Source organism: Poecilia reticulata, linkage group LG13, assembly GCF_000633615.1.
Source record: "Poecilia reticulata strain Guanapo linkage group LG13, Guppy_female_1.0+MT, whole genome shotgun sequence".
NCBI classification, from domain to species: domain Eukaryota; kingdom Metazoa; phylum Chordata; class Actinopteri; order Cyprinodontiformes; family Poeciliidae; genus Poecilia; species Poecilia reticulata.
In genome coordinates, this window is record NC_024343.1 from 14,971,494 (window position 1) to 14,994,548 (window position 23,055).

The 23,055-nt window shown below is 40.9% G+C and overlaps 1 protein-coding gene across 1 annotated transcript; it reads right to left on the reverse strand.

The window, feature by feature from the left end:
* Window positions 1–1,039: 1,039 nt before the first annotated feature.
* LOC103474553 (septin-5-like) lies at window positions 1,040–10,198 on the reverse strand. Its single transcript, XM_017308291.1, has 13 exons — window positions 8,779–10,198; window positions 7,733–7,858; window positions 6,694–6,978; window positions 5,625–5,721; window positions 5,418–5,504; window positions 5,222–5,345; window positions 5,011–5,145; window positions 3,655–3,772; window positions 3,435–3,536; window positions 3,241–3,337; window positions 2,999–3,161; window positions 2,816–2,915; window positions 1,040–1,578 (listed from the first exon to the last, which is right to left on the reverse strand). The coding sequence occupies exons 1-13, from the start codon at window positions 8,947–8,949 to the stop codon at window positions 1,510–1,512; spliced, it is 1,674 nt and encodes a 557-aa protein (XP_017163780.1). The 5' UTR covers window positions 8,950–10,198; the 3' UTR covers window positions 1,040–1,509.
* Between the last annotated feature and the right edge of the window lie 12,857 nt (window positions 10,199–23,055).

The window sequence follows — 23,055 nt, forward strand, 5'->3', positions numbered from 1 at the left end:
ACTACGGCAGCTGATTTTTATTTTTACTTACAATTGTTGATCTCGGATACCATAAATAAAAGTATTATGATTTTTTAAAAAAAAAGTATTTTTAGAGCACAGAAATAAGATTTTTAACATGGAGAGTTTCAAAATATTTTATTACAATACAACTGTAAAGTTATTACATTGTAATTCATGTTTTCCTCCAAAACCAACGTATAAATTTAATACATAAATATATTCCAAGAAACAAAATAACAGAGGTTTAATACAAAACAAATTAAAAACACAGAAATATAATATTACTGACAAAAGCAAGAGGAATGTCAAAACGTTTAAACCCAAAATGATGCTTCGTAAGATAAATTCTAATTTAATAATTAAGGACTAGTGTTAACATTTACTGTCCCCCAACTAAAGAGTTACCTTAAAGGAAGAAAACATCACTAAATCCAATCAAACCATAAAAAACCCCCACATTGTTCCTGACATTTTTCCCCCCCAAAAAACAAAGTTCATTAAGCAAACCTGCAGTCTGAGCTCGTCGTTAGAAAACTGCATGCAGAAATAAATACACCGTCCACTGCAGCCACCACACCTCATGCTCTAAATCCTCTGCTGACGCGAAACAACTTCAGACAAACTGCAAAGTAAATCAGTGGTTCACAGCGTCCTACACATTCATCAGCAGCCCTGCTGCAGGTGTGTAAAAACCCCAAGATAAAAACATCCCTTATCCTACTGGCCCAAAACGACTCAGAACAAAACAGAAAAATCCAAACTTCATTATTATTTTAATAAATTCACTGGGTCTCTATTTTTGAAGCACCACAGATACTCTGATTGCCAACATCAAGTCTCCACATACCTTTGATTTGAACAGCTATCAATAAATCACTTCAAATTGGGTTTTTACTCATCTTTACCAGAACTGCTAATAATTGTGGAAGTCATTTGCCGACATTTCAGATCAGTAGGTAAATATGTGAAGTCACTAACACGCAGAAACCACCCGTGACGTCACGGAGCGAGGCGTTGGAGGTGAGAACAAAATTAAATATGTAGAGACTCAAACAACAAATATACATAAAAAAAATAATGAACCAACAACAACAAGAGTGGCAGAGGAAACTAAATCAATATTACCCATATAAAGTGGAGGAGTGTGGCTAAACAGAAATATGGAAGACGTACAAAAAGTAAAAAGAACATGCAGGACAATCTAGAGAGAAAACGACGACGACATGAGGAAAGTGATGTGGCCACTTTGTGATCTGAATTAAAGTTCTGATATGTAACCAGGTGCTTGTTAGATTCAACAGAGTCTCTGAGGTCTTACAGTCTCCTCACCCGGCTGGTGAGTCGCATGCTTGATGAGCTGAGAGGAGACACACGCACACGCACACACACACACACACACACACACACACACACACACACACCCGGGAACTCAGTGTTCAGGGTGAGGGATGAAGGACGTCTGGGTGTTTTCTCTGTTTTTTTGTTTAAAACGTGCCGAGTCTTTCGTTAACATCCGTCCTTCTGGGTGATCAAGTGATCCTGATACCGCTGCAGCATCTCCTGCATCCGCCGCAGCTGTGAGGAGAGAGGAGGAAAAGGAGGAGGATGTCAGCTTCATCTGCATGACTGCACATACAACTAATCGATAACACAGGGAAGATCATGTGATCGGCGGGGATCACGTGACCTGGGATGGGATGAGAGGAGGCGGCGGCGCCTCCGCCTGGTTTCCCAGCAGGAGCGTTGATATGACAACACATTAATGTGAGCTGCAGGGAGTCTGCAGTTATGTTCTTATAAAACATGCCTCTCATAAGGAAATAAAAAGAAATGAGGAAAAAAAATGAGTCTTTATTTCCATGAATGAATAGATTTCTCAGGGTTAAACGGAGGAAGGAGAGGGATAACGAGACATTATTATTTACACATTATCTGCTGTAATGTTCATGAAGGTCAAACATAAAATATTTAGTTTTCAGGAACTGAAATGTTAGGAACATTTTATAGAAGGCATCTTTAATAAGAGATACATTTATTAATAAATAATGTTTGCTATTGTACTATAACTGGGTGCTTTACGTCACTCTTTTAAAAGTGAATTTATCAGTTTTACTGAATAAATGATCCAGACTTGACTAGTAATATGCTGAGATCGATCTCGTTTGTTGTGAGGTTTGTACTCTCATCATCAGGATTTATTATTAATTTGACCTTTTCTTTCTAATCCAAGAATAAAAATAAATATAACAGATTCAGGCAGTAATTTCTCCGCAACCTGGGAAGGAAACAGTATAAATTTGAGCTTGTGTGTAATTTCAAATTGTACCTTATTTTTTATTTCATTATAAATCCACCATGTAAAACTAACGATTTCAATAAAAACCCCAGATTAATACGACATCCATGGTGACGAGTGTATGTAAACTTGTGGCCAGAATCATCCTGAAACATGAATCCATCCAAAAATCAACATGTATACTGTATTCATGGTGTAACATGTATTATTTTCCTGAACATTTTATTCTGATGATTAAATAGTTGTGAGGTTTTTAGTTCCCGTGACTTATTATTTGACTCAAAAATAAACCTGTCTGTAACTCATTTTGTGACTATTTTCCTCCCGTATCAACATCTCCTTCAGTCTTGGCTTAGAGGGTAAAAACGTTATGTGAGCCAACGGTCATCAGAGGGCTTGGTCAGCTTTCGGGTCTGAGCTCGTTCCTCTGCTGGCCTGGAGGTCTGGGGACTCATGGTGCTCAGAGCCATGCTGAGACTCGGGATGCGACTCCGGCTCACGGCCGGCGGTCCGTACCTCCTCGTCTTTCTCTCGGATGAGCTTTTCTTTGTCGCTCTCCGACGCTCCGGGGGCGGGTGGCATGGGGAAGTCGGTGCCGCTCTCCCTGGTCAGTTTACTGCAGGGAGAGAGAGAGACGTGGGTCGGCTTTTATTCGCCATGCCATGCAGCGTCATCGCTGGCGGCGCTCGGTGGACGTACTTGCGGTTGCGTTCCTTGACCACCATGCGGGTCATGCTCTGGATGCACTGGGCTCTGTAGTTCTCGTAGTGAGTCTCCCGGGTCACGTCCTTCAGGTCCTGCATGTGTGTGCGGACCAGCATGTTCCTCAGCTTGATGAAGTCGCAGTGGGCGGCGTTTTCCACTGAAACAGAGCAAACATCCAGTTCAGCTTCTCTGTTAGTCACGTTTGTCACTAGAAACCACTTTAGTTTTCAAATTACCCTCTACGATGCCCCAGGGGTAGAGGCGGCCCCTCACCCTCTTCCCTTTGGCCTCCACCACCGTGTTGCTGCCAATTACTGCAAAAGGGATGCACTCCTTAAAAAAAACAAACAAAAAAACAATAAATACTCGCAGTTAAAGTGCAGGTTGTTTATAACTCGGCAGGTTTTTTGCTCCCAAGTTTGGCTCTCACCTTCAGCTCGAGGTCTTGTTGCTTAAAGTCTTCGTCTTCGTCGGAGTCGCAGTCTGGGAACTGATAGATCTTGATGCCGTACTGCTCGATCTCCTCTCTGATCTGCAGGGACAGCATGTGATTGGCTGTAAGCATTTAGGCATCACTACAGATGAAAGCACCAGGATGACTTCATGTAATTTCACCATCGGTATTCAGATCTACAGATGATTGATCTTGCCTTGATTTTCTTTTTCTTGACCTCGCTCGGGGTGAGCGTGTCGGCTTTGGCCAGAATGGGTACGATGTTAACCTTCTCATGCAGAGCCTTCATGAATTCGACATCCAGGGGCCGAAGGCTGGAAGGAGCAGAAAACACACCGATCTGTCGTTCAGCGGCCGTACGTTTTATGAAACAACTTCAGGATGATTTTCTGCTGCAGACGATGCCTGTAACATCCATCTATTCTGGTGGAAATGCAGTTCATTCTAAATGTGCACTGAAGTATACATTTATATTTTATATGTCTGTTAAACCCATTGTTTAGTATGAATAGACAGGTGGAGTGGCATCTGATAAGTAATTGCTGTCACTAACCAGCAGAGGGAGCCCTTTCTCCACACCTTCAACTCTGTAAAGCCCTGTAGGATTGTTTTATTGAGGGTCTGGTCAATGAGGAGCACAGCGAAGTGGAACAGTGAGAGCGAACAAATGTGACTCAAAGCACCGAATCAGCAAAAGCAGCTCATCGATGTGAAAGCGCCACACAGGATCTGACGTCTCCTGAAGGCGTCAGCGAGCTGCTGCGTTGTCTGCTTCAGTGTCACTATTCCCATCTGAAGAAATGCACCGCTTCTGGTCAAAAACAACCAATCACAGGGGCGCTGTGGTGACACAGGGGTTAATAAAAACCCACATAAGGAGGATAAGGAGACCTTGTTGACCGTTGCAGGTTTGAATCCCGGCCTGCCACGTGTCTGCCCTCTCTCTCATTACCCTACTTTCCTGTAATAGCACTTTCAAATAAAGGTCACTAGAGGCAATAAAACCTTAAAAAAAATAAAATAAAAAAACAACCATTCTGAGCCAGGAAGAAGGTCTTAGAGCTGTCAATGGCTCTCATGTACGCGCTGCTCAGTGTGTCATTACAGGAAAACTGTTTATCCGCTGTCATCGGTGGCCATAATATCTACACTGAGCAAGACTCCTTTGTGGGCACTGGGAGCACTGGGAGAAAGAGGAAGAGCTTGATTTTTTTCCACAGATCATCAGTCTGGATGGACAAACAGATGATGATGATGATGATGATGATGGAAGGAACCAACAGATGGGTGGATGAAACCTTCATGTCAGCTACCAATTAAAAGCCAGCATTAAGAGAATTTCAAAGTGCTTACACGAAGTCCAACACTTTTTAGAACTATGGAGGAACCCTGAAGAACTCTAGATTTTATTTTTGATGTAAACAAGCCCAGTTTGGTTTCTGGCTGTCACATAAACATGTTGAACTGCATTAGGAGAAAGTTACTGTTGCCTAGGAAAGGAAAAACCAAACATCAAGCAGGCCAACTGCAGGGACCAGCAGCGTCCTCGTACCCATGGCCGAAGGGTGAAATGAAGTAAAGGCAGCAGTGAACCCGGTTGTCCTGGATGTTCTTGCGGTTGAGGCCGCTCTCGTCCCTGAAGTACTGCTCAAACTGCTGGTCGATGTAGTCCGCCACCGACTTCCAGCTGCAACCCAAAGAGACGGCCAGTGAGCGCACAAGACATTTTAACCCCTTTACTCACCAAACAGAGTCGAATGTACCATTCAGTGTTGTTGACAGCGTCACCAAACCCAGGCGTGTCCACGATGGTGAGCTTCAGCTTCACACCTTTCTCCTCTATGTCCACAGTGTGTTTGGTGATCTCAACCGTCTGTGTGATCCTCTCTGAGGAAAAAGTTCAAATATCAGCCGTAGCACAACAAACGCCCCCAGAGGTCACAGCTGCAGCTCACTCACCTTCAGCATTAAGCAGCTTCCTATCTTTGTACAAGTCTGTGAGAAACAGGCTGTTGACCAGGGTGGACTTTCCCAGGCCAGACTCGCCTTCAAACAAAGAACAGAGACGAAATCAGCGAGGCTCGAAGCGCTGTGATTAGCAGGCTCTTCTCAGTCAAAGGTGGGCTTAGGATCGAATGTCTAGAAGAGTGTAAATACGGGATTTACCAGCCACCATGAGGGTGAAGTCAAACCCTTTCTTCACAGATTTGCGGTGCACCTGGTTTGGCAATGTTGCAAAGCCCACATATTCCTTGTCTGGGTCCTAAAAGTAAACGCAGACGGAAAACTCAATCAGGGTTGTGTGAAAAACTCAAAACCGAGAGAAAAAAAATGAAAAAATGGCAAAAGCAGTTTATTATTGGTCTAGAAAAATATTGAAAACATTAAGATTGTTTAAGATCAAAAAGTCCAACAGCTGCGACATTATGATGAGCTAAAGAAAAAATATATGATGATTGACTGACTCATGGGGTTCCTCAGGGCCGAGTGTTGGGACACAACTCATTTATGTTGTACGTGAACACAGCATCAGAAATACTGAAATGTATTTTATTTGTCCAACTATTATATTCTGTGTACATGCTAACAGCACTGGAACTAGCAAGAGTAAAAAACGGAAAACAAAAACATATGAATAGATTACTTTTATAAACACAATATGTAAACTAATTCGGTCAAATTTAGATTAGGACAGAAGGTAAGATTAATGTAAATGTGGTTTATTTTCAAGGGTGTGCTATGGTGGCGCAGGGGTTAAGCACAACCCACATATGGAGGCCTCAGTCCTCGACGCAGCTGTCACAGKTYGATTCCCGGCCTTGGCAACCTTTGCTGCATGTCTTCCCCTTCTCTCATTACCCACTTTCCTGTCAATTAACTATCAAATAAAGGCCACTAAAGCCAAAAAAATCTTTAAAAAAAGTGGTTTATTTCCTTTTGATTTGTTGATTTATACATTCTTAAATATTAATTATATTGAGCTTTCTAACTTTCTACCAATAAGTTCAATAAAAAACACATCCTTAAAATGAGATTTCTGCTCCCAGTTAGTCAACAACACCACTAAACGTGCGACTTCAGGGTACAAGACAAACAACAGCTAACTTGTTCTTCAGATACACCAGCACACTGATTTAAAAACAACTGTCTGCATCAGCACGTCAAAGCCTGTACAGCACAGCTCGCTGTACGGGTCGGTAATCCTCCGTGGTTTACTCAGTCTGCTCGTTTTTACCTCATTATTGCTGTACGGATCGAACAGAGCCCAGGGGCTCCTCGGCCTGCAGGGGCTGATGGGAGACGGCAAGTCAAACTCCACACTTCTGCTCTGCGACAAGCTGGTATCTGAACCCGAATCTGACCGGGCTCGACCCGCCACGGGGGGCTGCAAGCAAGACGGGGTGACGGGCCGGTCTTGGCCGTCTGCATCGTGAGCTTCGTGGTTTGGGCCGTTCCCTCCGTGATGCGGAGGGTCGTGCATTATGTTCTCCACTTCGGAGTCGTCTGAATGGCTCAAATGCTAAAGACACACCGAGGCCGGAGTTGATGTGGTGAGGAGGAGAGAAACGGATGGGGAGGGAAAAAAAAAATAAAGAGGTACGGGGAGGAAATGGTGCCAAAAGTAGAGGGAAAGGTGCAGAGATCCAAGAGGGCACATGGTTTTAGAGATGGAGTAATTTTTATGTTCATGTTGTTTCAAAAACGGCATAAACAAAGAGATTGTGAAGAGAAATTAAAACAAATATTCAATGCCAAACTGGTTATTTAAAATGTTTCTGATTGTTTGGTTTTTGTTGGTTTTACAAGCAGATAAGAAAAGCTTTCACTGGTACAAACATGAAAATTAGCCTTTAACTACAAGAGCAACGAGCCAAATGTTGGGACACTGGGCTTTATCACAAGACTTAAAGTTTGGATGAACATCAGCAGCACTAATTTCTCTCAGTGGATTATAACTCCTTGCACGTTACCTTAATTTAATTTCCAACTATGAGTTATAAAACTAAATTGAGTAAAATATTACTGTTCATTTGAAGGTTATATGGACTCCTCAAGTTTATCCTTGTCCATACTAATCTCTGATTGGGATAACTGCAGTTTTTCACATCACTGTGGAGGAAAACATGTTTTTTTTTCTTTGCAAATCTGTTTTAGATAAATATGAATGTGAATGGCCTGGTGAAAGTCATACCACACACTATAAATCTAATTTAAGCGCAGACTTTGACTAGGCCCCTCTGAAGCGTGACCCTCAGAAAGCTTCCCTGGTGTACCTGTGCAGCATTGTGGTGCCTGTTCTGATTGGGTGACGACGGGCAGGAGTCCTGCTCGTCTGACGAAGAGGACGGCTCGTGGTCACTGTCCTCCATCGCAATGGGAGCTACACTGCACTCTGCAATCTCCAGTCATGACAGAGGGAACGGGTGGAGAAGATGTCCAGGATGGAGATTGGAAATGAGGGTCCAAAGAGGGAAAATCAGGTGCACAAGGTTCGAGAGATGTGAGCAGTGAGGTGAAAGGATCGAGGAAGATGGAAGAAGACAATGATGAAATCACAGGTTATAGGAATGAAGAACAACTGGAGCTGCATACCATTTAGCAGATAGATGGTATGGCTGCAGCCTACATGGATTCACTGATTGCTTTAGTGAATCAATGAAGGCATTTTGAGCTCAGCTGTGTATGTTTTTTTTTTATTTCTGCACAGCAAACCATTCAGTCTTTAAACACTGATTTCCACCCATTCCAACAACAGAAATAATTGAGTCCCAGCTGCAGTTACATAACCCAAAGAGTCACTAAATGTTTTATGGAAAGTTAATCCACTCACATCTCCATCCAATGAATGTTTTAAATGAATACTGCCACTAAAAATAGCTAGTCCAGTGCCAAAGTTTTGGACATTTTAAACTGGGAATCCAGCATGATCATCTGGTAAAAGAGTTCATAGATTCAAATGTACGAAGATTTGTAGCTGGAGGGCAGCAGAGAAATCGACTTGCCTTCCTGAGCGATCACCAAATCACTAATCGATGAGCAACAGGGAGGCTCTGTGACCCACATACACCACAGAGACGGTCAGTCACACAGCTTTAACCCGACACTTTAGCTTAAATACGACGCTGAGAAGCTGCAAAAACAACTAAGCAAAGAGTCTCCCAGCAACATCAGCTGGGCTGTCTAACAATCACAACTCTTCCCGTTACTGAAGCCATTAAAAGCATTAATCGATCCCATAGTGACAGCTGGATTATAAAGTCCCGTCCTTCGTTGCCGGTGCATGCAGAGCATCTCCTATTCCTCCGTTCCAGCCGCTCACCTGTTGGACCTGCAATCTGAAAGCAAAAGCTCCTCTCTGCTGCTCAGTTCGCTGCTCTTCACTCAGACTCCAGCCGGCAGTCAGAGCTTCAGCTGCAGCGCTTACACAGAGGACGCAACGTCCTTCAGCTCCACTGAACCAATCAGGGCCCCGGGAACCGATCGGCGGCATTGATCAGCTCCACGTCGTCATTCAGAGGCCGAACACAGAACAGAACCAGGAATGAAGGAGAGGATTTCTTTTGCTTCCTCCAGTTACCATAAAGTCTGGATGACAATTCACAATCTGTTACAGTTTTTTCATTATAAACATTTAATGAAGAGAAACTCGTCTTCACGTGCTACCAAGAAGGATGTGGTCGGTTTAATTAAAAAACAAAGATTATAGGCATAAAGAGCCACAAGACGTCTTGAACAGGACGACTGTAGAGTTATGATAACTGACCTAAAACTTCAGATAGATAAAGAGGAAAAAGAGCTCTAGAGGAAACTGGAATTGGCTAAAATTGGTCAAAGATAAATTGAAAACAGATCAGAAACTCTGACTGGTGCAAGGTCTTAAAAGAGTGTGTCTGTTCTTTTCCTTTCTGCTTTCTTTCAGTGGCATTCCTGAACAAGACTCCAAACCCGATCAGGTTACTGAGACAGGCATTACAGTGAGCGGCTGGAGGATTTATTCTCCCATCTGTACAGCAAGTACATGTCAAAGTTAAAGTTCGGCAACAGGGAACATTTTCCTCCCAAACTCAACCAACCAGGCCAGGAGCCTACACTCATTAATGTCCTCAAAATATTTGTAGATAGATAAATTACATACCGAAATCTCAAAATCTCAACCACGAAATGACAGAACCAAAGACATCAGGGAAAAAAATTAACACGCTTAGCAGTGTGCCAAAAACAAAAGAAGTGCTCTCATGTACTGCAGTATAAAGGTTTGGACAGGAAATCGACACTTTTTTTATTCTGTAGCTATGCTCATTTATGCCTTATAATCCATATTATAAAAATGTGAGGCAATAAAATGAACAGAAACCTAGAAGGACCTGCAGTGAACTCTGACACCAATTCCTCACATTGTCCCTCAAGAAAACGTCTCATCTGAGCTCTGAACCAATTAGTGTTTCTATAAGTGTTGGTTCATCTGAGGCAGAAAGCTGAATAAACTCCGGTCCAGGTGACACCACAGCTGCACCGGGTTCAGCTTCAACATGAAACCAGGTCCAGAAGTAAAAAACACACGACTTCTAGTTCCTTTGAAACTCCACAGCCTGCAGAACAGGCTTATGACAAATCATCTTTTTTACACCGTCAGTCAGTTTTAAGTCCATTTGGCCTTAAAGACTTCCAAACATTACTTTAAAAATACTTTAAACACTTCCTCACATTACTCAGAAATGCTTTAAAGACTTCCCCACATTATTTAAAAACATGTCTCCATTCCCCCCCTCCCAGCCATAAATAAAAAAAATAAAAGAGAAAATTAAACAATGGTATGTGGACGAAAACATCGGGCCTTGGCAGTGACATATCTTACTTCAGCAGCGGCTTCTTTGGCATTTCCTGTAATACTGATAAAAATGCACTTAAGATGTTTTCGAGCTTCAGCAGACATTCATACTGCGCCTTGCAAAACCGTTCAACACTCTTCAAACCTTTTCATTTTCTGTTACATTGCAACCTCAAATCTCAGTTATTTACTAGAATTTTAAGGAATAGATTTGCAGAATTCATAGATGTTGGGAAGTGGAGAGGAAATTGAATCTGTTTTAAAATCTGAAAAGTGTGGTGTGCATTTGCTTTTAGCCCGTTTCACTCTTATCTTTAAATCAAATTCTCGGCAACCAGTTGCCTTTGAAGTAAATAGACTTCATTCCGCCATCTTTGCACAAGTGGTAACAAAAAAATAAGTACTTGACACCATCCCTGCTAAAAAAGAAAATGGCTGACTTTACAAAATAACTCAGGTGAGCTAAATACAAGTGCACACCCCACCTTTCAGATTTTTATTTGTAAAACCTTAAAAAATAAAAAAAAAAGCTATGCATCGTTTTCTTTCCATTTACTAGTTAAGCACCACTTTTTGCAGTTTCAATCACATAAAATCCAAACAGCGTTCATCTTAGTCTCAGCTTGTAAAGCAGAAAAAGCTCAAGGGTTATGAATATAATCAGAAGCCACTGAATGGTCTTTCATAAACTCCAAATACACCGTCTGGCCTGGATTGCCTTGTTTGTTATTTGAAATAAGAGATGGCAATGTAGCAATCTGAGCAACCCTTCTGTTGCATAAACAGTTCAGGAAAATAAAAGTAATCATTTTAATCAAATTTAATAAGCCGTTGCAGAGGTAAGTGATAGGTTGCTGCTCAATTAATGAGATGAGAATAGATTTTGTAGCCAACTCTTTAGAAAGACACCAATGTGAGAGGAATAAGCTAAAGTTTGTCAAACAGAAGCGCCTTCCCTCTGCTGGGGTTCAAACCTTCAAGGCGAAGAAGCCCTGCAGCCCCAGAGAAACAATCGAAGGACATGAAACCAAGCACAACATAAACAAGTTGTGCGGCTGAATGTGCTGCTTTGTTACTCTTGGATCGTGTGTTTGGCTGACACAGGACTGATTGACGATGATTTGTTACATTAAACATGGCTCTCCAGGGGAAAGCCTTCTTCAGCTGCTCCCTATGCGACATGGGAAACGCAATCAGAAGCTGCCAGAAGTCATACAGACACTGTATAGCATGTCGCTATTGATCTGCTGTGATGAAAGCATATTTCAGCCTGGGAGGAAATGCATTCAGCAAAACTGTTCATAAACCCAGCTGCAGTAATTACCCAAATCATTTGTCTTGGCAGCTTTTACAGCTGTTGGCACAGAAAATCACATGACTGTAAACGAGTGCAGTGTGGGAGTGTGAACAAATTATATATGAATGATATTTTGTACATATTAGGGCTGGATGACAGGAATTAAAAATAAAATCTAAGATTTTTTCATATCTGATCCGTTTTTGAACCTCTCTTTGTTTGAAAAAGAATTACAGCAAATGCATTTACTTCAATCATCCCCTCTGTTGTTCAATTGAGTATTAGGAGAATATTTGCTTAAATGTGAGAATATAACCATAATATTAACAAAATAAAGACAATTTTCCACAAGAATGTCTTAAAATGACAAAAAAATTGTCATTTTAATGAGAAAAAAAAGCTCAGATAGCCATCACAAATCCTGACATTTTCATCCTAGTCTGTGTTGTTCTTTCAAAATACGAGTGGGCCATAAATTTCCATACATAGAAGAATGTAAAATGTATATATTTTTTTATATTTCAGATACCCAAGAAGATGAGTTTGACAAAAGAGCAAAGAATTGACATTATACTGACGGCTGTATTAGGAAGCAGTCGAATGGCTGCACAAAACTTTAACAGAAAACATGGAACGAGCGTCACACACACACCACACTGTGGCAAAACTTATTTGCAAGTTTCAGAAAACTGGAAATGTTGCAGATCAACCACGAAGTGCGATTACACAGAGTTCCACAAAAATAAAAGCGGTTGTCCAATGTAAAATGTTTATTTTTTCTATATATGGAAACTTGTGGCCCGCCCTGTAGCCATAACGTGATTCTTATGTGCTAAATGATTTGGCATTTCCTCATCTGTAAAATGTGTATGTAAATCTCACAAGATGCTCAACAAAAAAACAGATTTTCCAAAAATTAATATGAATTAACTGATCAAACTGATTGATTGCCCTAATGAATAATTATTTTTAACGGTCCCTTTATTCCATAACAAAAACAGAAGCCTGTGTGTTTTCCTCCAGCCTGTGAATAGCAGTGAGGCTCCCCTTGTGATGAGGCCAGCAGCAGGTGGTGAAGTGAGCCATGTGCGCTCTGTGTGAATGCTGCGGTTGTTTGGACAGTAAGAGCAGCGCTCTGTGTGAAGCTGGCTCGGCACACAGAGCGGGAGACGGAGGGGACGAAAATAACCCCTCTTCAAAACACAGCTCTGCATCTCAGGCGAATGATAAAACCTTAGATAACGCGATAAACTTTCCCCTAGATAGCAGATCTAGATTCATAATAAATAACAAAAAGGGTAGAATTATATCTGCACAATAATGAGAGTAAGCTAACGTCTGCTACATGCATTCATTTAATACAAACGTACATCTACAGGCAGTTATTTCAAAGAGCAAGTAGGGAGTGTCAGCTAATTATTCAGACTGATACAATACAGAGCAACGTGATTGAACCAGCTGGTCACTGGGCTTCTTCAACTATTTGTACTTTTGTCGTTTTGGTTGTTCTCCACCGGACTATTTCAGGTCAGAAAAAAGATCCATCTGCCAATGACCATCAAATTTCACCAGCTTTGGTGAATTTTAGTTGAATTTACAAAGGATGGAAAAGACCCAGCTGCAGTGGATAACAGGAAGGCTAAATGTGTTGCAGCAATGTTTTAACCTTTGGGGCTTTCAATTTATGTTTGGTTTCATATTTGAAAATGTTGGCAGTAGACATTTAAAAATTTGCTCTTGATATTTTGTGATACAAGTTCAAATAGTAATAGTGCCATTACCAACCTAGTTTGAAGCCTTTTGAAAATCAGTTTTTTCTAATACGCAGTCAGGGAGACTGCTAATTGCTGAATTATGGAAGATGCTAAAAGCTGCTTAAATTGTGAACTCTGACTATTTTGTCTACAACTTTGATTTTACTCCATCACTTTGAGAAACCGCCACCTGGTAGCAAAAATACTTATTGATCCTGTACACCGGGAAGACTGTAATGTTATTTCTCCAACAGGGAAATCAGATCTATTAAAAATTGCATCAGCAGATTGAAGCTTTACAAAAACATATGTCTGATCAGCACGTCTAAAAAACACTGTGATAAGTCAGGAAAAGGCTGCAGCACATACCTCTGCATCACTACTAGGCTCTGAAATCATTGCCAGAATATCCGTAGAGTTTCACGTCTAACAGAGTCTCAGACGGCGACTCGGACAGAGCAGCTCCTTCAGTCTTTATCAACTCACAGAAGAACATCCACTCCTCTCGCCTCAGTCAGTCAATGCTAACTGATACTTTACTCCCCTCCCATCTGGCTCAGTCTGGGGACGTTTCTCCCCAGACAGGTACAGATTCAGTCCCTCCGCATGTCAAGTGTCTCCAGAGCTCCGCCTTATGACCCATTTTGTCCAGTCTTGTGGTCATTTGCAGGTCATGAGTGAGAGGTCATCCGTCGTCCTGTTCCACAAACTATACCTCTGTATATAAAGCATGAAATTCATAATTCATGACTGAAATAGTGACAGAGCACTCTTAACAATTTAGCTAAAATGACAAAATAGTTAAAGAAACAAGTTGATTTGTAAAAATGAGCAGAAGTTTTTACAGAGGCAGACCCGTTTAACTGTGAGCGATGGCAGTGCCAGAACAGCACAACATGTGTGCCTTCGTGTGTGTCCACGGAGGAAAAGTTGATGCATTCAGGCTACAACTAATCTTATTATTTAATGCACACTTAAGTGGGTCAGAGCACAAAGCTTCTCTGTTAATCTGGGCACATATCTGAGCTTTGAAAGTCTTGTAACACTCATTCTTTAAGAATTAGGATTTTGGGGATTAAATCACTGCGCTGATCTTGTGAGTCAAATTTTCTGTAAAAAGCCTAATGCCCCTGCGGTATTATCTGCAGGAGTGTGTTTCTTGATTCAACAAATCATAATTGTCCCTGAGATGAAGCGCATACTTGGAAACAAAGACGTAGTTGGAAAAGCCCAGCTTAAGTCTGGGCTAAGATTAAATCTCACCGTTCTACTGCAGAGGACAAACAAGGGTTGAGCTCAGCTGGGAATTCATTTTCTGCTTGTGGGAGGAGAACTAAACGCTACGCGATCCCAATCTACATCGTGCTCAACTCAAGACTGCCAACTTATACCACTGTAATGGGTACCATGAGGAGTAGACCGAATGCAGCACAAATAGCATCGAGTCAACATAATGCTTGTTTAACAAACCACACAGTACGCAAATCCCAGATTTAAATGTGTCAGAGTCGGTCGGTCGGAGAGGGTGGAGGAACAGTGAAGACCGAGAGACAGGAGACATAACTTCCTGTAAGGAAAGATGGTGTCTGGGGAGAGGGCTGCTGCTCTGCCTTAATCTACTCTGGCTGGATCACATCATGACAGTGATTACCATGGACTGTCTAAAAGGGCTGACGGAGCCCAGAGGACGGATGGCTTAGGTTTAGACGGACCGCCTGCCTGCACTGACCCGAACTTATACATGAAACAAAGTTAAGATATCAAACAGCTCATCATTATGACTGATCTCATCAGAAATGTCTTGTTGCTGCAATTTACGCTGCAACAAACGTTTAATATTGAAATATTTAGCTACATTTTTTCACAGCTTCAGCATCTTGAGTTCATAAAATGTGCATTGAGGACAAGGAAAGTCCAGAATATGCAGAATATGCCACATAAAATGTAACATAATGTTGCATCTTTGTGATTGCAGCAGTTCAGACACTGACACTTCAATGCTGACTGCAGTTTAACATGATATGCAACATAATCTCAATTTAGGCCAGAAAGACTAGACTGAGTTTTTTATCAAATCTAAATCTAAAGATAAAAAATAAAAAACAGAGGAACAGGATACCTGAGAAGTTACATGAGTACTACTCATCCTGCGTTCAGAGAAACTGATATGTTTGCAGAACCAGCAGCACGGACAGTAGAGGATGGACAGCGCCACCTGCTGCCTACAACTGTAAAAGACTTTACTGTCATACATCACACACACACGCACACACACGCACACGCGCACACACACACACTCAATAAAGCCCGTTAATATCAGTAACTTTATCACCAAGTTACTTGCACACAGACGCATGTTTGAAAGAATGTTTCTGTGAATTATGATGATTTTCAACTTGTGGATGATATTTAAAATTAGAATACTACATCAAACCAAGAAAAAAAGATCAATACAGAAATGTAGTCGAAATGAAAAATATGTTAAATATCTACTGAAAGTTGCTTTTAATCTGACGAACAGGCCTCATATGAATGCATATTCTAATTAATTCAATAAGTCTGCCTATTTCTTTTCCATGCATGAATGGTCCAGTCAAAGCTGCTCAACTAGGACAGGAAACAGCCTCCTAGCAGAGGGTTAGCTCTCGGTGTACGCTGACACTCTTTGAAGCAGATACCGCCATCTCTGCAAGAACATAAATATTGTCCCACAATAGCGAGGAACCAGGAGCTGCAGGATTTGCTGAACTTACACTTCCTACACTTCCTCCTCCATTCAATTAAGGATCTTTATCTGACGCCAAAAGATTCCTGTTGGAAAGGAGCTCAAGTAGTTTCTCACTTTGTTTTTTTTACCCCCTGTAAGGTGGCGCGCCGCAACAAAAGTCCAGCTCTGGCAAGGAGGGGTTTCCACTGGAAGAAAGGGAAAGGCTTTCCCTCATCACAAGCAAGGAAGACCATTGTTCGGTTTATTTCAGCCGCAGAGCAACCTGCAATCTGTTCTCATGGCTCAAATATTTCACCAAGGGCCTTTGTAAATGTATTCACACCCCTTGGTGGAATCTGATTTACTGTGGGGTTATGTGTTAGACCAACACTAAAAGCCATAAACGGCTTTGTGGAAATTCATTTTGCTCCAATTAGGTCTTTTGGACGTGTTAACCAACTTTGCAGAGACATTCAGACTTTCTTCTTTAGCACCTGCAGGTATTTTTAAAATCTAGATAGAGTTTCAATTGGATCTAATTCTGGATTTGACTAGGCCATTCTATCACATTACTGTCCTGTTCCAGTCTTGAGGTCTCTCTTTCATTCTCCCTACTCCTGCTGAAGCATCACCACTGCCTGATACTGCCACCACCGTATTTCACAGTGAGGATGTTCAGGGGAAATGGCTGCAATTTTCTACAACACGCAATATTTTATATGTAGGAGGGAAAAAAAGTGCAAGTGTGTGATTTGATCAGAGCACCATCTTCCGCTTGTTTGCTGCGTCTTATGGCAAATGATTTATGGTTTTCTTTCAGCAATGACTTCAGGAAATGGCAGCTTTATCCTGCATAACTAATACTGTCGACAGATTCTTCCACTTGAGCTGTGGAGCTCCTCCAGAGTCCTCCATGTCCAGACAGTCTGTTTAAAAGGACAGTCATGTCTTGGTACGTCTGCGGTTGTGCCATTCTCCCTGACTTTCTGTCTTCCTTGGTCTTCGTGACGCCGTTTGTTGTCTAATTAATGTCTAAGACCTTCACAAAACAACTGGATTTACACTGAAAATAAGCATAATTTTCCTTGAGCTTCAAAAATATGAACTACTTTTTGTTGCTTCGTTTCATAAATGCCATTAAAATACACTAAAGTTTGTGGCTGTAACGTAACAAAATGTGAATAAGTTCAATGGGTAAAAATTAGGCTTGTGCATTATTAGGAAAACGTATAATGTGATCGTATTTGTAAATGCTGAGACAACAATAAAACTTGCAATAAATGAAAAATTGCATAGTAGCGTCTTTCTGCTTTAGTTTGTTACCGGACATCGACTCCTGATAATTTATCCAGCTACATGAAAGAAAAGTAACATTTTCATCCAGGCAACAAAGTTTTCATGAAGTAGCTGCACTGTGTAAGGAATAGACGGCCTCAATATATGATACTTCAGTAATTAGCTAACCCTAATTGCACTCCAGGTATTTCCTCACCAAATGCATATATTGTGATGTATCTGATATGTAGTGCAGCCTTGGTATAAATACTTACATTCAGTTGAACATGTTTATCTGTGGGTTAACCAGCGTTTATGAACACAAACCCAAAGGAACTCGTGCCAGCCTGCAGAGAGTGTGATTTCCAGCTGGCTGAAAATATGTTTCAGGATCACTTGAGCAAGAATGTTTTTTTTCCATTTGATTAATTCACGTTGAGACAACGCAGAGAATCTAAGAGGCAAAAGCAGACAATAAGGACCTCTGTTCCACACCAAGTGTGTTTGTGTTTCCTTGTTTAATACATTTTAACATCTTGAGAAACCTGAGCTGCATCATTAGCAGTAGCATGAAGGGTGTAGACTGTATAAATTGAGAAATGCCAGCTTTATATTTATAGCAGATCTACAGCTTTCACATCAACACACAACCAAATTACACTTCAAAAGCCGCAACAAAAAATCCTGGCTTCCCATGAACTGTAACTACCCTTTATTTTACTACCTTTGGCAGAGACCTGGAGATTTTAATGAGTCGCACTGTTTATTCTCAGTCATTATCTGGAATGGGAACCAGAAACAGACCCCCAGATATCTGAACAAACGGCTGCTGCATCATGAAGAAACCACAGCTTAAACTCAACCAGGGTGGAGAAAACGGCTGGGGAATATTTCCTGGGACTGGTATGCGGTCGAGCAAACACCTGTGAGACAAAAGGCGACAAACAATCCCCGCATCTGCAGGGTGGTGCCCTCCATTTGCCCTGGTGAAAGGAAGTTGGAGGGATGGTGTGTGGCCCTGCTGCTGCTGCGACGGTAAATTCCAGTCTGTCTAGCTCCCACGTTACATGAACACAAAACCCCTGAGTGTGATTTTTGGCTCCTGCTGAATCTTATCACAACACGGCTGAGGTCTGAAGTGGGAGCCCCAGATCTGCAGAAACACGGCTGCATTGTGTCTGCTGCAGATGCAATAAGAGAAATTACATCAACGTCTGGACTGAGGGTCCGTTGTTACCCGATCGAGGCGGCACAAAGTTAGCGTCAGAGATGCATCACTTTGTCAACAATAAAAAAGACTTTAGCCCCACAGACTTTAGCTGTGACCGATTAGAGTTGTCCTTCTGCTTGATTTATCAGCCTAGTGTTGATCTGGTGACTATTGTTTTATATTAACTAATAATTGGATAGCAAAAAGTGATTAATAGAAGAATATTTTCACAGAATTTGAACCAGGTGAAACTAAAACTTGAATTTTTAGTGTAACATATTTGCAAAGGTTTTTTTCATTATTATTTCATTTTAAATTCAAAATATATATATTTTTTGTACAGTTTTGGCTTAAATATTGCTCTCAATTCAACAAATGGCAAGATTTTAAAGTAGTCGGTTAATTTTCAAAACCTGAGAGACAAAAATATATTATATGTTAAATATATGTTAAAAAATATATAGATATAACAGGTTTGGTTGTAGAGTGTGTGGTTTACAGCCATGTGGCAAATACAGCACACCACACACAAACAGATTTCATTCGCCAACATCCAGGTGTCAGATGGAAAATTTCACAAAACCTCGAGGTCAGACGCGAGTTCAAAGTAAACAAACATGGCCGACTGGGAAGAAGCAGTGGTGATAGCTTATGGATTATTTTTAACAGAAGAAAAGCAAAACAAAGACGTCCCTGACGTACACTGGGCTCTCTAGTGCGCCACAGCGGTTTTGTCTTATGGATTTTGGATTCACCGTCGTATTTTCTTCACCTTGCTTTCTGATTGGCTTTCTGAGTGTCCATTCCTGACGCTAGCATAATAAATGATTAGCAACCTAACCGTTTGACACAGACATGGTTTCTGATTAATTGCAGCCTGAAAAAGAACTACCGGTATATGTACGTCACACAAAAATCCTAATTATTAAACAATTTCTGTTATTTTAAGCTGCATCCGTTTATAACGTTATATATACATTAATTTGTTAAAAAGGATGTCTAACAGTGAACCTTAATAATACACACGAAAGCCATGGAAGTCGTTGGCTGGTATACATTTGCACTTGTGCTTTCACACAATTGTTCACACTAGAAGTGTTTCTTAAAGTGAGAACAAACCAGATATTTTGGCTCCAAAGCCTGAGCATGTGAAAGTCATCCTGTGTTAACTGCTTCTTTTTTTTTTTTTTAAAGCACCATTTTAAAACTTTATCACATAAACATCCTTTGCTGTGTGGCCTTTCATAAATAAAGCTTGGCTCAGCATAAAGATAAATATACAATAAATTACAATTTCATCTCCAAACCAGAAAAAACATTTTCTGTTTCTTATGGACCCAACATCTTGTTCAAAGATTGCTCTGATATCTCAGGCTCTCATTCTGGTCTAGCTGAGGTTTCTGTGACCGATTTGTTTGTCTTGTGCTCCAAAACGGTTGTATTTATCATGTTAAACCTACATGTCATTCAGAGATGTTAATCAATCCAATCTGATAAAAGCTGACAGCTTGCCACAATTTTCAGATCCATCCATCCATCCATCCATCCATCCATCCATCCATCCATCCATCCATCCATCCATCCATCCATCCATCCATCCATCCAGTCTCAGTTCAATTCAGTTTGCTTATACAGGATTGATTCACAACAAAATGTTTTTTTTTAGAGTTCAAGGGCTATGAAGACTTCTACAGGGCACTTAACTTACTCAGACTCCACCTAATGTTACACATAATTGCCCCCTTCCTCCTGTTTTCATCTGGTACTCTCCTCCTTTATGATAGCTGCTTCTCTGATGTTGATACACAAACAAACACATGCAAAGTCTCGAGTGCACAACACAAGTACAAACAAGATGCCATATGACGCAGTGACAGTAGCACATACACCAACCATATGTCCTCACACCAGATTCAGTTTAACTAATCTCTCATTAGTCTGCTGCATATTCGCCTTCCAGGAGGTGAAAAAAGCCCCTGCACTTCCAGTTCTAAAACGAAAACATAAACTGCAGGTAGAACAGATTCCAAGCAAAGTCATCAGTGTTGGTTCAGAGGACACAGCCGACGTAAAAAAATAAGAAAAAGGTGCAACCAGGGAGAGGTTACCAGATGCAGAGGGCGTGAGTTGTGCTGCTGAATCTACAGCATTTCACTTCTCATCACAACGCAGATTACATGCTTCACTCACCATACTGCAGATGGCCAAGCCACACACGCATTCGCACGCCAGCAGAGGATGCCAACCAGCCGTGAGCTGGGTGCCGACAGGACGTTTTTGCTTTTAGCTCCCGCGTACTAACGCAGTCATAGCAGCGGTGACACAGCTAAACGGCAGAGATAACAGGAGGAGGAAGGGCAGAGGCTGGCTACCGTCTAATGGGAATGAAAAAAACCCCCCAGTTTTTAGGACTTCCTTTAACAACAAAAAAATATATAAACTAGAAATGAGTAATTAGCAGGCAATAAAAAGGCAAATAATAATATAAATCAATCAAGTTTATTTGTATGGCATATTTCAGCAACAAGGCAGTTCAAAGTCTTTACATCTTGGAAAAATATTATACGCATCATATTGACAACAATTTTGAAAACCAGTAACTGGTTTGTGTCATTGTTACAATCATCTATAAACATGAAATATGTTGGTCGATGTTCCATTTTGTTACGGTTCGAAAGCAACTCTGAACAGGTGGGTTTATAGTCCTGATTTTAAATAAGTCATTGTTTCAGCTGTTTCGCAGTTTTCTGGAAGTTTGTTCCAGATTTGAGGTGCATAGAAGCTGAATGCTGCTTCTCCATGTTTTGATATCTACCAGCAGCACGTGAATCACTGTTTTCCATCACAGACTGTCGGGAAAACAAAAGATAAGGAGTTTAGTGAAGTCAGCTATTCTGACGCTGATCATTTACGAATGCCTTGATCGAGACAGTGAGTCGATACTTTGTATCAGATCAGGACAGTCTATAGAAAAGCACCCACTTCCCTTTTTCTTTGACGTCTCACCTGCCGATCCAGATTTAATTTTGATTATGATTACTTTTTCCAAGGATTATGACCGATAAAAGGAAAACAATGTGTTGCAGTTCTTTGATAGAGGTAATGGCATCCCATGTAAAAGAGAAGGAATACGTTTATTTATTATTCCTTTTTTTGGTGTTTCCCTTAAGGAGTCGCCACAACAAATCATCCGTCTCCATTTCGTCCTGTCCTCTTCATCCAGATATCTTCTTTTTGCTCTTCCTCTTAATCTAACATGTCATATTGCCTCTCTACTCAATCCTGATCCTTTCCATCTTCGTCGCTCCCAAAGAGAGCCTCAATAGCTTGAGCTTTGCAGCCGCCAGTTGTCTTTACTCTTTGGGCAAATTAATTTCTGCTTCCGACACTTTTACTGGATAAAATAAAATTTTATCATTTGATCTAACAAGGAGAACTTAGCCCATCCCGATATCCAGCCGAATAACTGGTGTATCTCAAATTCTTACATGAAGGTCAATTATTTCCTGTGTTGATTATATTAGAGGTCCAGAGTGCATTAATAACCAACGGAAATCCCCTTAAACTGGGCAACATCTAAACTGAAAATTCTGCATTTCAAATATTAATTTGATACGAGTAATATCAGATTGTATTAATTTATCTTGGCATAATTTTCACAATCTGTTAGCGGTAAATCTCCAACCACTGTTTCTGTTCATCAGGAAATATTTAAAGGTGAAAACAACCTCAAAGTTTCCAAGTACTGCACAAGGTAAAATGAGTTTTTGCACCATGACAGGTTTTTAATAGCTTAGCAATATAAATAATGAAGAGTACAGTACACTGCCAGCACAGGGTTTGGCACGCAATCTGACACTTTGAACACCCAGAGCCAATATCGTTTGGGTCTGTGTCTTTCTTGCCAACTTTCTAAGAGGTAAACCTTTAATTTTAATCACTAAATGTTTGTCGTGTGGTGGAAAACTTGGCATGGCTCCGGAGTTTCAAGATAAAACTAATTTTGATTTGATAGAATAGGTTTATAAACCATGTTTATGTTCCCACTGAGGGAGCTGAAGAGGGATGAACTCGAGTGCGATTGCCTTTGGTTGTGGTGGCTGCAGGGACCAGTAGGGACCAGCATGGTCTGGGGGCTTCATGGCACAAAGTGACAGTGATGTGGAGAGAAGGATGTGGGTGAGGGGCACATTGACAAAAATCAAAACACACCGACAACGATGGGAAGGACAGAGTGAAGACATTTTAAGCATCAAACCGATGCTATAATTCAGAAATTAAATATGCAAAATAAAAACATCTTACAACCATCAGAGGATTGATTGCAGTTTGCTTTAATTCACCCCTACTAACATTTCCCCAAAGGACAAAACTTGTCATTTTTCAGAAGACTGCATTCATTTACAAGCTGGTATATAAAGCATAGAGTTGGAAAATATGGCTGAAAAATGTATCATGATATAAACATTTCATATCAGTTGATATCAATAATTATTGATTAGGTTTTTTTGCATAAAATCTCAAA

Bases quoted from the DNA above. Each gene is read 5' to 3' on its own strand.
- LOC103474553 (XM_017308291.1), bottom strand. From the start codon at position 8,949: ATGCCGCCGATCGGTTCCCGGGGCCCTGATTGGTTCAGTGGAGCTGAA. The intron at 6,979-7,732 runs GTACACCAGGGA...GTGTGTCTTTAG, and splicing joins GGCACCACAATGCTGCACAG to CATTTGAGCCATTCAGACGA. The intron at 5,722-6,693 runs GTAAAAACGAGC...GTTTACTTTTAG, and splicing joins ATCCGTACAGCAATAATGAG to GACCCAGACAAGGAATATGT.